The following is a 14,461-nucleotide window of genomic DNA, read 5'->3' as shown; positions in this document are numbered from 1 at the left end:
ATATATATTTGTATTGTTATTTTAACATTTGACTTGAGTGCGCCCCCTAGATTATTCCAAAAGTTATTTCTCAGTGATATATCATCTGATCTGAACCAGATTTTGGGTGTGTCATTAGTGAACACTTATAGACACATTGGTTTTGTTTTTTAACATTTGACTCAAGTGCGCCCCCTAGATTATTCCAACAAGTATATCTCAGTGATGCATCATCTGATCGGAACCAGATTTTTTGTGCATAATCAATGAGCACGTCTAGACACATTGATATTGTGTTTTAACATATGACTCAACTGCGCCCCCTAGATTATTTAATCAGTTATATCTCAGTGATATATCATCCAATCTAGGCCAGATTTTTGGTGCATCATTGGTGTCCACTTCTAGATACTCTGGTATTGTTTAACGTTTGACTCCAGTATGCCCCCTAGATTATTCCAACAGTCATATCTCAGTGAAATATCATCCAATATGTATCAGATTTATTGTACATGATCAGTCAGCACTTATAGACACATTGATATTATTATTTAACATTTGACTCAAGTGCACCCCCTTCATTATTCCAACAGTTATATCTCAGTGATACATCATCTGATCGGAAACAGATTTTTTGTGCATGATCAGTGACCAAGTCTAGACACATTGATATTGTGGTTTAACATATGACTCAAGTGCGCACCCTACATTATTCCATCAGTTATATCTCAGTGATACATGATCTGATCTAAACCAGATTTTTTTATGCTTCATCAGTGAGCATTTGTAGACACACTGATATTGTTGATTTATGACTTGACTTAAGCACGGCCCACTCGGAGAAGAAACTGATGATTATTGGGTGACTCTTTCAGCTTGGCACTGCATAAGATATAATTCTGAAACCGTATTTGCTAACTGTTCATTGCCACATATGACATGTTCAAAAGTCCTTTGCATTTGCATCAAAACAGGAAGTGACAATAAGTCCTATCTGGAAGGTCGGATTTTAGCCAAACTTGTAAGGCTTGTAGCCGGACTCATACTGATATGGGTGGAAGGTGATTGCAAAAATTCAGCATATGCGCACCCTGGTGGACGCGTGCGGGAATGGTATGAGAGCATTCGCAATGGCGACTGGGAGGCGTTGCTGGAGCTCCCGCGGTCGCAGGTGATGTCGAAGGTTCAGCGAATGCACAACCTGTTGAATGAGCAGGGGACGGGTGCAAGAGCGTTCGCAATGGTGACTGGGCGGAGTTGCTGGAGCTCCCGCGGTCGTCGTAAGGCTTGAGTGACGCTTTGCTGCAAGGGCCTTCAATGCTGCTTGCAGCTTTAATTGCCTCTTATAACTCTTCCATCCCTCTCAATCTTGTATTTGTATAAAGCTCATATTTGTAATAAATTTTGCCCCTGGTTCATGATTATTAAACGAAAGCATGTTAATTTCTGTCTGTTCTTTTTTTCCTCAGGCATATGATGGCTTTGCAAGTTTGGGGATCTCTCGTCTCCTGGAACCATCTGATATGGTGTTGCTGGCCATTCCTGACAAGCTGACAGTAATGACGTACTTGTACCAGATCCGGGCTCACTTTTCTGGTCAGGAGCTCAACGTGGTGCAAATAGAGGTCAACAGCAATCGTAGCACCTACAAAGTGGGTGACTTTGAAACTGATACAAATGCCTCCATTGGCCAGGACAAGTTCTATGCTGAACTGAACGATGTGCAGCACTGTCAACCTGACTTTCAGTCTGCTTCTTCTGGTTTTCCCACTGAATCCAATGGGGCAGAAGTTGCTGAAGAGGAGATGATGGCACACCAGGCTGGAGTAGATTTGACCAGCTCTTCAGTACCAGGGTCTTTGCAGTCCTCAACTCCTGTCCCTTTGCCGCGGACAGTATTAGCAACCACAGCTGCAAACTCAACCCACATGGTAACACCAGGCTCTGAGGATAGAGGGATTCTACTGAAAGCAAACACATTGGATTCATGTGAAATACCACAAAGAGAGAAGAAAGAGGTGAAGAAGGAAACTCTACTGGATGAGGAGGTTGGAGAGGATAGAGAGAAAAGAAACAATGAATCATCTTCTCTAACAAGGAGAGAGAACTCATCACCTCACCAGAAACTAGGCTTCTCCTATAACAGGGATGCTGACCTCATTAAAAAGAAAAGGGCCAGCCTGCGTCACTCAGAGTCCGAGCTGACCTCTAACACCAGATCCCCTTCAGTCAGTCACACAGATTTCTCTGTTAAACAGGTAAATACTCACAAAGTTCTACTTTATCTTTTTTCCTTTTTTAATAAACAAGGCAGGGATTTGGGGACCCAAGGCAGACAGGTCCTAGGTGAGGGACCAGACAAAGTGCAACCGAAAGACCCCTTATGATGAATCAAACAAATGGAAACAATGTTCTTTCACCCAGATGTGGGTCACCGGGGCCCCACTCTGGAGCCAGGCCTGGAGGTCAGGCGTACTAGCAAGCGTCTGATGGTAGAGATTTTACCCATGGAGCCCAACCGGTTCCCCCTTCCCATGGCCTCACCATCTGTGAGAGGAGCCAAAGGGGTTGGGTGCAATGTAGGATTGGTGGTAGCCGAGGGCGGGGACCTTGACGTTCTGATACTCAGCTACAGAAGCTTGCTACTGGGATGTGGTGGGACCTTGACAGTCTGATACTCAGCTACAGAAGTTGGCTAATGGGACATGGTCTCTGGTGGGGAAGGAGCCTGAGCTGGTGTGTGAGGTTAAGAAGTTCTGGCTAGAAATAGTCAGACTCACCTTGACGCATGGCTCTGGCTCTGGAACCAATTTCCTTAAGAGGGGTTGGACTCTCTTCCACTCTGGAGTTGCCCCTGGTGAGAGGCACTAAGCAGGAGAGAGCATACTTGTTGCCCCTCTTCTTGGTGCCTGTACGTTGGGGTTCACCCAGGTGAACGAGAGGGTAGCCTCCCTTTGCCTATGTGTGGGGGGACAGGTTCTGACTGTTTGTGCTTATGCACCAAACAGCAGTTCAGATTACCCACCCTTTTTGGAGTCCTTGGAGGGGGTACTGGAGAGTACGCCTCCTGGGGATCCCCTTGTTCTGCTGGGGGACTTCAACACTCATGTGGACAATGACAGTGAGACCTGGAGGGGTGTGGTTGGGAGGATAGGCCCCCCTGATCTGAACCCGAGTGGTGTTCTGTTGTTGGAGTTCTGTGCTCGTCATGGATTGTCCATAACGAACACCATACTCAAGCACAAGGGTGGCCATATGTACTCTTGGCATCAGGACACCATAGGCTGCAGTTAGATGATCGACTTTATTGTTGTCTCATCTGATCCACGGCTGCAGGTCTTGGACACTCGGATGAAGAGAGGGGCGGAGCTGTCCACTGATCACTACCTGGTGGTGAGTTGGCTCTGATGGTGGGGGAGGATGCCGGTCAGACCTGGCAGTCCCAAATGTATTTTGAGGGTCTGCTGGGAATGTCTGGCAGAGTCTCCCGTGAGACGGAGCTTTAACTCCTACCTCCAGGAGAACTTCGAACACGTTCCTGGGAAGGTGGGTGACATTGAGACCGAGTGGACCATGTTCCGCGCCTCTATTGTCGAGGTGGCTTACCGGAGCTGTGGCTAAAAAGTTTTCAGTGCCTGTCGTGAAAGCAACCCACAAACTCGGTGGTGGACACCGTCGGTGAGGGAAGCTGTCAGGCTGAAGAAGGAGTCCTTTCGGGCCTTTTTTGCCTGTGAAACCCCAGAAGCAGCTGATGGGTACTGGCAGTCGAAGCGGCATGCTGCTCGGGTGGTCGCTGAGGCAAAATCTCAGATGTGGGAGGAGTTTGGAGAGGCCATGAAGAATGACTTCCGTACGGCTTCGAGGCAATTCTGGTCCACCATCCGGCATCTCAGTGGGGAAGCGGTATACTACCAACTCTGTTTATAGTGGAGGTGGTGTGCTGCTGACCTCAACTAGGGATGTTGTGTGTCAATGAGCAGAGTACTTCAAAGACCTCCTCAATCCCACTTGCACGTCTTCCACTGAGGAAGCGGATCCTGGGGATTTTGGGTCAGGCTCTCCAATCTTTGGTGCTGAGATCACTGAGGTGGTTAAAAAGCTCCTCGGTGGCAGGGCCCCAGGGGTGGATGAGATTCACCCAATGTTCCTTAAGGCTTTGGATGTTGTGTTTGCTTACACGGCTCTACAATATTGTGTGGCCATCAGGGGTAGTTCCCCTGGATTGGCAGACTGAGGTGGTGGTCCACCTATTCAAAAAGGGGGACTGTAGAGTGTGTTCCAACTACTGGGGGATCACACTCTTAAGTCTCCCTGGTAAGGTCTATTCAGGGGTTCTGGAGAGGAGGGTCCACCGAATAGTCGAACCTCAGGTTCAGGAGGAGCAATGTGGTTTTTGTCCTGGTCGTGGAACACTGGACCAGCTCTACACCCTCAGCAGGGTCCTGGAGGGTGCGTGGGAGTTTACCCAACCAGTCTACATGTTCTTTGTGGACTTTGAGAAGGCCTTCAACCGTGTCCCTCGGGTAACGCTGTGGGGGGTACTCCAGGAGTAGGGGGTACCAGGCCCTTTGATACGGGCTGTTAGGTCCCTGTATGACCGGTATCAAAGCTTGGTCTGCATTGCCGGCAGTAAGTCGGGCTTGTGCCCGGTGAAAGTTGGACTCCGCTAAGTTGCCCTTTGTCATCGATTCTGTTCATAACTTTTATGGACAGAATTTCTAGACGCAGCCAAGGTGTCGAGGGGATCCATTTTGGTAGCCTTAGGATTGCGTTTCTGCTTTTTGCAGATGATGTGGTCCTATTGGCTTCATCAGGTTGTGATCTACAGCTTTCGCCTGAGAAATTTGCAGCCGAGTGTAACGCAGCCGGGATGAGGATCAATTCCTCCAAATCCGAGGACATGGTTTTGAGCCGGAAAAGGGTAGAGTGCCCTCTCTGGATTGGGGAGGAGGTCCTTCTCCAAGTGGAGGAGTTTAAATATCATGAGGTCTTGTTCATGAATGAGGGAAAAATGGAGCAAGAGATCGATAGGCGGATAGGTGCGGCATCTGCAGTGAAGCGGGTGCTGTACCAGTCTGTTGTGGTGAAGAGAGTGCTGAGTCAAAAGGCGACGCTCTCAGTTTACCGGTCGATCTACATTCCTACCCTCATCTATGGTCATGAGCTTTGGGTTGTGACCGAAAGAATGAGATATCAGATACAAGTGGTCAAAATGAGTTTTCTCCACAGGGTATCTGGACTCTCCCTTAGAGATAGGGTGAGAAGCTCGGTCTTCAGGGAAGGACTCAGAGTAGAACAGCTGCTTCTCCACGCCGAGAATAGCCAGTTGAGGTGGCTTGGGCATCAGGCCAGGATGCCTCCTGGACGCCTGCCTGACGAGGTGTTCTGGACCCATCCCACCGGGAGGAGACCCAGGGGAAGATCCAGGACACGCTGGAGGGACTATGTTTCTCGGCTGGCCTGGAAACACCTTAGGATTCTCCCCGGAGTAACTGGCCCAAGTGTCTGGGGAGAGGGAAGTCTGGGCCTCCCTTCTTAAGCTACTACCCCCGCGACTCGACCCCAGATAAGCAGAAGAAAATGGATAGATAGATGGATGACAGGGAGTTGTTGATGACATTTTCTCATTCTCTAACATTGTTTACTCAAAAGAACCACATCTTATGGCAGGTGAAGATTTTTAACCAGCAGTTTTCTTGCAAAGGTAGATTTCAGGACAGGTTACTTTCATAAACAAACGTGCATGAAGACCAGTCACAGAAATGAGCCACAAGCAGCGTTATCTGCTCCCTTTTATAAAATTCTCATCTCAGCAGAGTTCAGTGGGTGTCTTTGAAGCCAGCTGTAGCCTCCTTACACAACACTCTTTGCTTGCACAGACATATACAGTAGTTCATGGGCATTAAAGAGATATCCTTCAGTTTGAGATAAGGAGTGTTTTGAGAGATGGTTCTGCTGTTTTGGGAAACATCCGAGCCCCTTGTTTTCTAGCCTTGATTAAAGCACAGTAAAATATAAAAATATTAAAAACTTTTATTCCTTCAAGGAATGTGTATCACTGAGGTTGATAAACATTGCCGGTCATCTTGAATCTAGTTGACTTTAAAAGTCTATAGGTTGTAATGTATATCACATGATTATTTTCTAAGATTCGAAAAAAATGGTCCACTGGTTTATAAGATGTTTTACTAATAGACATGGTTCTCTTCAATTGTAATGCCAAGTTTTAAACGTAGATCTTGCATGATCTTTTACTGCTCAAAAATATTTATCAGAGATAACTCTCAGCTACTACCACACTTAATTGTAGGTTAATGCTTATAAAACACACGAAGACACAAGGAATTAAGACAGCGGGCAACGATTAATTCAATTCAGTTTATTTGTATAGCGCCAAATCACAACAAAGTTGTCTCAGAGCACTTTACAGGAACATTCACATACATAAAAGCCAATTAGTAAAGTTCTGTATCTAAGGAATCCAGCAGACAAGTTGAATCTTGGCTTCGTTGCAGTCTCCCATCCTGAGCAAGCACATTGGCAACAGTGGAAAGGAAAAACTCCCTTTTAAAAGGGAGAAACCTCCAGCAGAACCAGGCTCAGGACAAGCAGCCATCTGCTTTGACCGGCTGGTTGAGAGGACAGAAAGGAGAGACAGACGAACGTAGAATGGTAGGTCCAGGTATAGGTCCAGGTCTATCTGAAAGACAAAAAACACATGTTAAGGATAGAAAAAATAATTTCAAATACAAAACAGGTTGAGCAGAGACAGTAGTAGAGTGACAATTGTGGTCAGTTTGTCCTCCAGCAGTCTAAGCCTATAGCAGCATAACTAAGGGACAGCTCAGGAAACCCAAGCTGACCCTAACTATAGGATTTAGCAAACAGTAAAGTCTTAAGCCTAGTTTTAAAACTGGATAATGTGTCAGCCTCACGGACAGAGCTTGGAAGTTGGTTCCACAAGAGAGGAGCCTGATAACTGAAAGATCTGCCTCCCATTCTGTTTTTGTAAATTCTAGGAACCACAAGTAAACCTGCAGTCTGAGAGCCAAGTGCTCTGTTAGGAAATATGGAACAATAAGATCTGTAATATAAGATGTAGCCAGGTTGTTGAGAGCTTTGTAAGTTAGAAGTAAGATTTTGAATTCTATTCTAGATTTGACAGGGAGCCAATGGAGAGAAGCTAAAACTGGAGAGATATGATCTCTCCTACTAACTCCAGTTAAGACTCTGGCAGCAGGATTTCAGATCAAGTGAAGACGTTTTAAAGAAGTATTTGCACATCCAGATAATAAACCATTGCAATAGTCCAGTCTAGACGTGACAAATGCATGAACCAGTTTTTCTGCATCATTTTTAGATAAGATGTTTCTAATTTTAGTGATATTACACAGGTGGAAGAAGGCAGTTCTAGTAACGTTTTTAATGTGGGGGATAAAAGACATATCCTGATCAAAAATAACACCAAGATTTTTAACATTAGAGCTGGAGGACAGATTAATGCCATCTAAGGAGGGAGAAAGACTGAAAAATTCATTCCTATGGTGCTCAGGTCCCAAAACTAAAACCTCAGTTTTGTCTGTGTTCATCAGGAGAAAATTAAGGGTCATCCAGGTTTTTATGTCTTTAAGACATGTTTGTAGTCTAAGTAGCTAATTGGATTCATTGGGTTTAATGAACAAATATAATTGTGTGTCATCAGCATAACAATGGAAATTTAGCCCATGCTGTGTAAATAACTTTACCTAATGGAAGCATATATAAAGTAAAGAGTATTGGACCAAGCACTGAGCCCTGAGGAACTCCATGACAAACTTTGGTGTACGAAGAAGATTTATTATTTACATTTACAAACTGGAATCTATCAGATAGATATGATTTAAACCATTTAAGAGCTGTTCCTGTAATCCCAATATCATATTCAAGCCTCTTTAGTAAAATATTGTGATCAACTGTATCAAATGCAGCACTGAGGTCTAACAGGACCAGTATAGACACAATTCCATTGTCTGAGACCATGAGAATATCATTAGTGACTTTTACTAGTGCTGTTTCTGTGCTATGATAAGCTCTAAACAATTAGAACTCTTGTACCAGAAAACCTGAAAACCAGTCTTTTTCATTCAACCTTTATTTATACAGGTTAATCCCATTGAGCATCGGGAACTCATTTACAAGAGAGACATGATTTTAACAAAGAGTGATGACAACAGTGGACAACAAAGACAACAGTAGACAATAATAAAAAGCATACAAATTTGGAATAACAAATAAAAGAAAATGGTATTTAAAGAAATGTGCTATTTATGTATCATAAACAAATTTTTGCTCTTTAAGTCGGGTATTAAGATTCTGGCAGCGTTTACCTTCAGGTATCTAGTTTGGCTTCCGTGTGGATTGTTCATGTTTTTATCCTTTCACCCAAGATTTGATTGAAATTTTCTCAGAGCCGTCAGTCATAAGACAGAGGATGCCTCGAACATTCATTACCTCCTGGCACTCGCTAAGCTTCAAATCCCAACCTTGTTGATACAAATGCAGAGATGACCGTACTGAAATTCTTCCCTTCTGCATTAGATGTTGTCGTCACCTGTATGACTGCCTAGAACCCGACACATCCTGGTCCTGAACATGTGGCGACTACTGAAGGCGCCTAACAGAAACACCTTCTTTGACATTTCATTATATTTTTCATTATATTTCTCATCCTTGCAGTTGATGACAGTTGGAACCGTGACTGCTCAGGCGTGGCGATGCTTTGCGCAGAGCCGACATCATCTCTACTTGCACACCGACACACACCCGTATGCACGCGTGCACTCACTCATGCACACAAATGTGCTCAGTGCAGTTGGTGAACCCCAGTTTACAGCTTCTTGTTTACAAGCTGAAAGGTCATGGGTCAAGCAGTGGGGCCAGCAAGTGCCGGGGGGTGGGGGGTGGGGGGCGTTGTGATGGCAGTCATGTCACCCATTTTCTGATTTGCTGTTATCTAGTTAATTGGGTGCATTTTTACCTGAATCCAAGTCTGATTGAAATTGTTGACATGATCAATGCAAGAACTTTGTTCTGTCTGTGCCTGCCTAACATGAAATGTTGAACCAGTTGAGCGTTTTGTTTTTGTAAGCTGTTCTTCTCTTTCTAATAATGCTTATGTTTAAATCATCAGGAATGTATTTTACACTTGTTTTACTCCTTTCTACCATTTCTTGTTGACATTACCAGAATTGTGTCAACTGTTTGGGTTTAAATTCACAGCAATAATGATAAAGAAGTACCTTTAAAATATGACTTGTAACTTTCTACTATACAATTAAGCACCTTTTGTTGTGATTTGTTTATCTTTTTAAAGGATCCATCACCTGCTTCTGCATCAAGTCCTCCAGCTGAAAAAGTGAGTAAACTTTTGTAGAGAATTGAACTGCAAAAAGTGAAATTATGCACATCAAGAAAGAATATTAGATGCATTTACGTGTACAAAGTTTACACAATTTTTGTTGCAGTTTCATTAGTGAAGTGAAACCTACGCAATTTTTGTTAATACCATATTTTCTGCCATACACGTCATACCGCCCTATAAGTCGCATCTGTCCAAATTTGTCTAAAAAAGTGGAAAAAATCCATAAATATGTTGATTCGCAGTTTTGTCGCTGTGTTGACGCGTTGCGTTTGTTACATGTCACCGCTGACAACCCGGAAATGTGGGCTGAACCCGGAAATGTGGGCCGGTGTTATGCCAAAAATCTTTGGGCTGCCAAATGGCGGCTGCGGGAGCGTGCACAGATGGACTTTAACAAGAATTTAACTAGATTTACACTTAAAAACAATTATATGTTTCCTCAAAATTGTAGTAGAGGTGTATCTTAGTCTACCTTTGGCTTAATAAATGCACTTTGATGGTCAAAACGGTCAAATGCAGGCACGCGCAGAGGGACGAGCCTCCGCATTTCTTCAAAATTTAACAAGATAAACACCTAAAAACAATTATTTGTTTGCTCGACATTATACTAAAGTTGTGTCTCAGTCTAACTTTTGCTTAATAAATGCACTTTGACAGTCAAATCAGCTGCATTTTCAAAAGCTGATATGCGGACCCATGTGCAGAGGGCGACTTGCTGTCCATTTATTTGAAATTTAACAAGATAAGCACCTAAAACAATTATTTGTTAGCTTGACTTTATAGTAAATGTGTGTTTCAGTTGAACTTTTACATAATAAATGCACTTTGACGATCAAATCAGCTGCATTTTCAAAAGCCGATATGCAGAAACATGACCACGCAGAAGGAGGACTCGCTGTCCATTCATTCTAATAAATTCACTTTGACGGTCAAAGCAGCTACATTTTGCCGGGGTGGCGCAGTGAATTGAAGCTAATTTGGTAGCTCCAGGCAAACGACGGGGGCAGGTTATGGCAAGCAGATTTTGTCAATCATAGCCACTTTTACCTATTAATTCAATTCATTTTATTTATATAGCACTAAGTCACAACAGAAGTTGCCTCAGGACACTGAACAGGAAAATTAATATATAAAATAAGTTAACAGAAACATTCATATTTAAAAATAATAATTTAACATTATTTATCTGAGGAGCAGACAGCTTTGAGTTTAACTCCATTACTTGACGCAACGACATGCCTTACTACTCTGCTGCCATCTAGTGGCTGAAAATGGTACTGTTCAATTTTTTTTCTGTCAGAATGAATGAAAACGGTCATATTATTGAAAAATCCATAAATAAATTGCTTCGGACTATAAGTCGCAGGGCGTGCAAATTATGCAATAAAACCACAACTTATACAGCGAAAAACACGGTACAGCCATTGTGAGATCACACTTTGTTTCTTCTTGTAGAAAGTTCTTTCTCGTCAGGAGGAGTTGAAGGAGAGAGCCCGGCTCCTCCTGGAGCAGGCCCGCCGAGATGCTGCAGTGAAAGCGGGCAGCAAGAACGTCTCCAACTCTATAGCTGCACCAAACAGGACTTCAGGCATCTCTGATGTAAGTCTGCTGGGTGTCAGAGAATCTTATCAGGCTCTTGTAAGAGCCAGTCAAATTCTTCAAATACTGAAAAGATTTTCTAATTTTCTAATTGTCTTTTTTTAGCAAATAAAATATTTTGCTGTCAGTCATGAAAAGAAATAGGGAAATTGTTGTTTTTTTTTACATTTATTTGCAACATTAACCTTTAAATCATGCTTCAATCAATCATCAATGCTTGAATGTTTTATACCATCAGTTTTTGTTGGGTTTATACCTTGATAATACATATATATTTTTACTATGTTGTACAAGGCAGTTGGTTTAAAACAAGCTAACTTAAACATAAAGTAAAGTGCTATGTATGTGTTGTCATTAGGGGTGCACCGATTGCAGTTTTCTGGCCGATCACCAATCACCGATTTCTAAAAAGCCTGACCTACCGATTCCGATTTTGGTCGATACCGATTTTTTTTTATAAGCGACACTGTCAGGTGTTATAAGGTCACAATGCACCTTCAATTTTCCATTATTATTTTGTTGAAAAACATACCCTTGAACAATATCCTAGAAACAATACAACCTTGTTTTAACTGGCCAAGAGGTAGTGCTCTGAAATATAAATGAAGTTTAGACAATTTTTGTTAAAACTAAAAAAAATGGTAAAATCGGTTTCTTATTCAAGTATCGGACGATTTCCGATTTCTCAAAATTAAGGAAATCGGGGCCATTAAATTGGTGCACCCTTAGTTGTCATCATTGTATGTTCCCATACAATGACAAAATTAGTTATCTGTATTTAACCCATCACATGTGAGATACACCGAGGAGGAGCAGTGGGCAGCTTTGTAAGCGCCCGAAGAGCAATTACGGATTACCGGTACGTGACTTGCTCAAAGACACCATGAACCTGCAACTTTCTGGTCCCAAGTCAGCTGCCTACCTCTACACCATCTCTGCCCTTTTTTGTGTCATTTGTCAAAACAACATTTGTCAAAACAAATGATTTTGCTGAGCTTTGCACCTCTCATGGGCGGCTGTGGCTGAGTGGTTAGAGCAGTCGTCCTCCAATGCAAGAGTTGGGGGTTCGAACCCCACAGCGGTCACATGCCGAAGTGTCCCTGGGCAAGACACTGAACCCCTTGTTGCCTCCTATGTGTGCCATCGGTGTATGAATGTGATCTAAAGCACTGATTAGTCTCTTTAGAATGATTTGTTCAATTATCTTTGTAGAGATCTAGTAGAGTGCTGTATGAATGGGTAAATGAGGCACAGATTGTAGTGCAAAGCGCTTTGAGTATCTCAATAAGATAGAAAGGTGCTATATAAGTACAGACCATTTACAACCATTTACATTTGCAACCTGCTGTACTTGTGTCCACTGTTGTGTATCCTACTAGCCCTGAAAATCACAATAACAATAGAGCTGTTATTAAAGTTTATTTATTTATTTTTTTATTACTATTTTGGGAGGGTGTTTTGTTGTTTTTTTTTGCATCTTGCAAAATTTCTCCTGATCCTGTCAACATTAAACCTAACTTTTGTGCTGAAAGGGTGATTTAAAGAGAGGAAATGATAAACAATATCATAGAATAAACAAGCTACAATTATTTTTACGTGAATCAGTCATAATCAGTAGGTTATTTGTATTTTGATGTCATTATTGTCACTGGTACTGCTACCTAGTTTGAGGCAATCCTGGCCAAAGTGGTTCAAAATATCCTGATGCATGCTCAATAATCCAGGTAGAAAAATCCAAAAAAGTTAAATCTGGTCCTCTGGACATTCAAAAAAAAACAAAAAAAAACAAAGCAAAACAACAAAAAAATGTAGAAACGTTTCGTCTCTCATCCGAGAGACTTCCTCAGTCGGAGGTGCTGTATTCAGCCCAGTCTCTCTTTTTTTGTTGTTTTGCTTTGTTTTGTTTTTTTGAATGTCCAGAGAACCAGATTTAACTTTTTTAGATTTTTCTACCTGGATTATTGAGCATGCATCAGGATATGTTTGGCATATTGTTTTTATTGTTTTTGTACAATTAGTGCTTAGCGTATTTTTAGTTAACATTTTTCTTAGTTCATATCTTAGATCTTATTACCGTTTTTCTTTTACATTTTATACTTTTGTTGGATGTAACTGGGACCCTGTGTACACAATTTCCTTCCACCACATGTACCACATGGTGCGTATGACTGTGATTATCTGAGGAGAAGACACTTTGATGTCTCAGAGGGTTTATATCAAAGCTATAAACACTCACGGGAAGCACTTAAATGGTCTTTTTGTTAGAAAATCTGAACACTACTGACCAGTTAAGTTTTAGAAAAATAACAAAATTAAGTCATTATGTATTTAGTTTTTACAATGAAAGTCACAGTTCTGAAATAGCTAAAGTGGGCCCCTCCTTTAGCTCACATTAGCCACTTCTCTAGAAAAAAGCAGCCTGCTTTAATTGAATTAAATTATAACTTATGCATGCTAAATCACAAAGCACCTACTTAGACAGATGGAGAGTAAAATGGGAAAGGCTAATGCCTCTCCAGCTGATAACAGTGACACACACACACGCACGCACACACACACATACACACACACACACACACACACACACACACACACACACACACACACACTCATGCTAATCAAAACAAGACATTGAGTAATCTAATCTGAATCACGAACAATTATCAGCACAGTGGCCTCAAGGCCAGTCGTTTTGCTTTGATCAATGTTTTCTATTAAAAAAAGTGTAAACAATTCAATATCACCCTTCACCCCTCCTCTTTTGATTCCTTTCCCTATGCATACAGTGTGTGTTTGAGGGGGGATATTAACCAATTGTCCTTGGAAATGTGTCAGGAAATCAGGAGGAGACACAGAGTGAAAGGGTGGGTCTGGCTACTTTAAGGAGCTAATCGGACTTAAGTCAGCCATCTTGGTGTACAACAAGGGACAGAGGAGGACGTTTCTTTTTGTCGCTAAGGAAATATATCAGCGCAGCAACAGCTTTGAAAAGTTCTTTTAATTTCTCTCCCTTCCTCTGAAGACTTTTAACGCTTCCAGTCCTTGGAAGGTCCTCATTTATTTTCCCAGATTATTCAGAAACGGTTATTCCTGTGGCTGCCACAGAAAACAAACAAACACACACACGCACACACACACGCACACACACACGCACACACACACACACACACACACACTTCTATAAAAACATCTAATTCAAGGGCATATTTCCTTTTTAAGAATTCTGGCAGCAAATGTGAGGCCAAGCAGCTGCTGCCTTTTAGATATTTTATTACTAAAATGTATTTATTTCATTTTACCCTCAAATCCCTTGTCACAATTCTCACAAGATCGTGGTTTTTGTTTTTTTGTTTTTTTACAGCCTTTTACTTTCTGTGAAATGCAAGAGTTGGGGGTTCGAATCCACCAGCAGTCACATGCTGAAGTGTCCCTGGGCCAGTGGTGGAGAAAGTACTCAAACACTGTACTTAAGTAAAAGTACAA

General features: G+C 42.2%; 1 protein-coding gene across 1 annotated transcript in view; it reads left to right on the top strand.

The window, feature by feature from the left end:
• ehbp1 (EH domain binding protein 1) overlaps positions 1-14,461 on the top strand; it is a gene marked incomplete in the record, with an annotated part of 851,057 nt that overhangs the window by 539,524 nt on the left and 297,072 nt on the right. Inside the window, 3 exon segments of the mRNA XM_037681251.1 lie at positions 1,449-2,237; positions 9,332-9,373; positions 10,835-10,978. Coding sequence (XP_037537179.1) covers positions 1,449-2,237; positions 9,332-9,373; positions 10,835-10,978 — 975 coding nt within the window.

Source organism: Nematolebias whitei, chromosome 1, assembly GCF_014905685.2.
Source record: "Nematolebias whitei isolate Nwh7 chromosome 1, NemWhi1, whole genome shotgun sequence".
In the NCBI taxonomy this organism is placed as follows: domain Eukaryota; kingdom Metazoa; phylum Chordata; class Actinopteri; order Cyprinodontiformes; family Rivulidae; genus Nematolebias; species Nematolebias whitei.
Note: the sequence above shows the minus strand (reverse complement) of the source record. Positions and strands in the feature narration are given on the sequence as shown.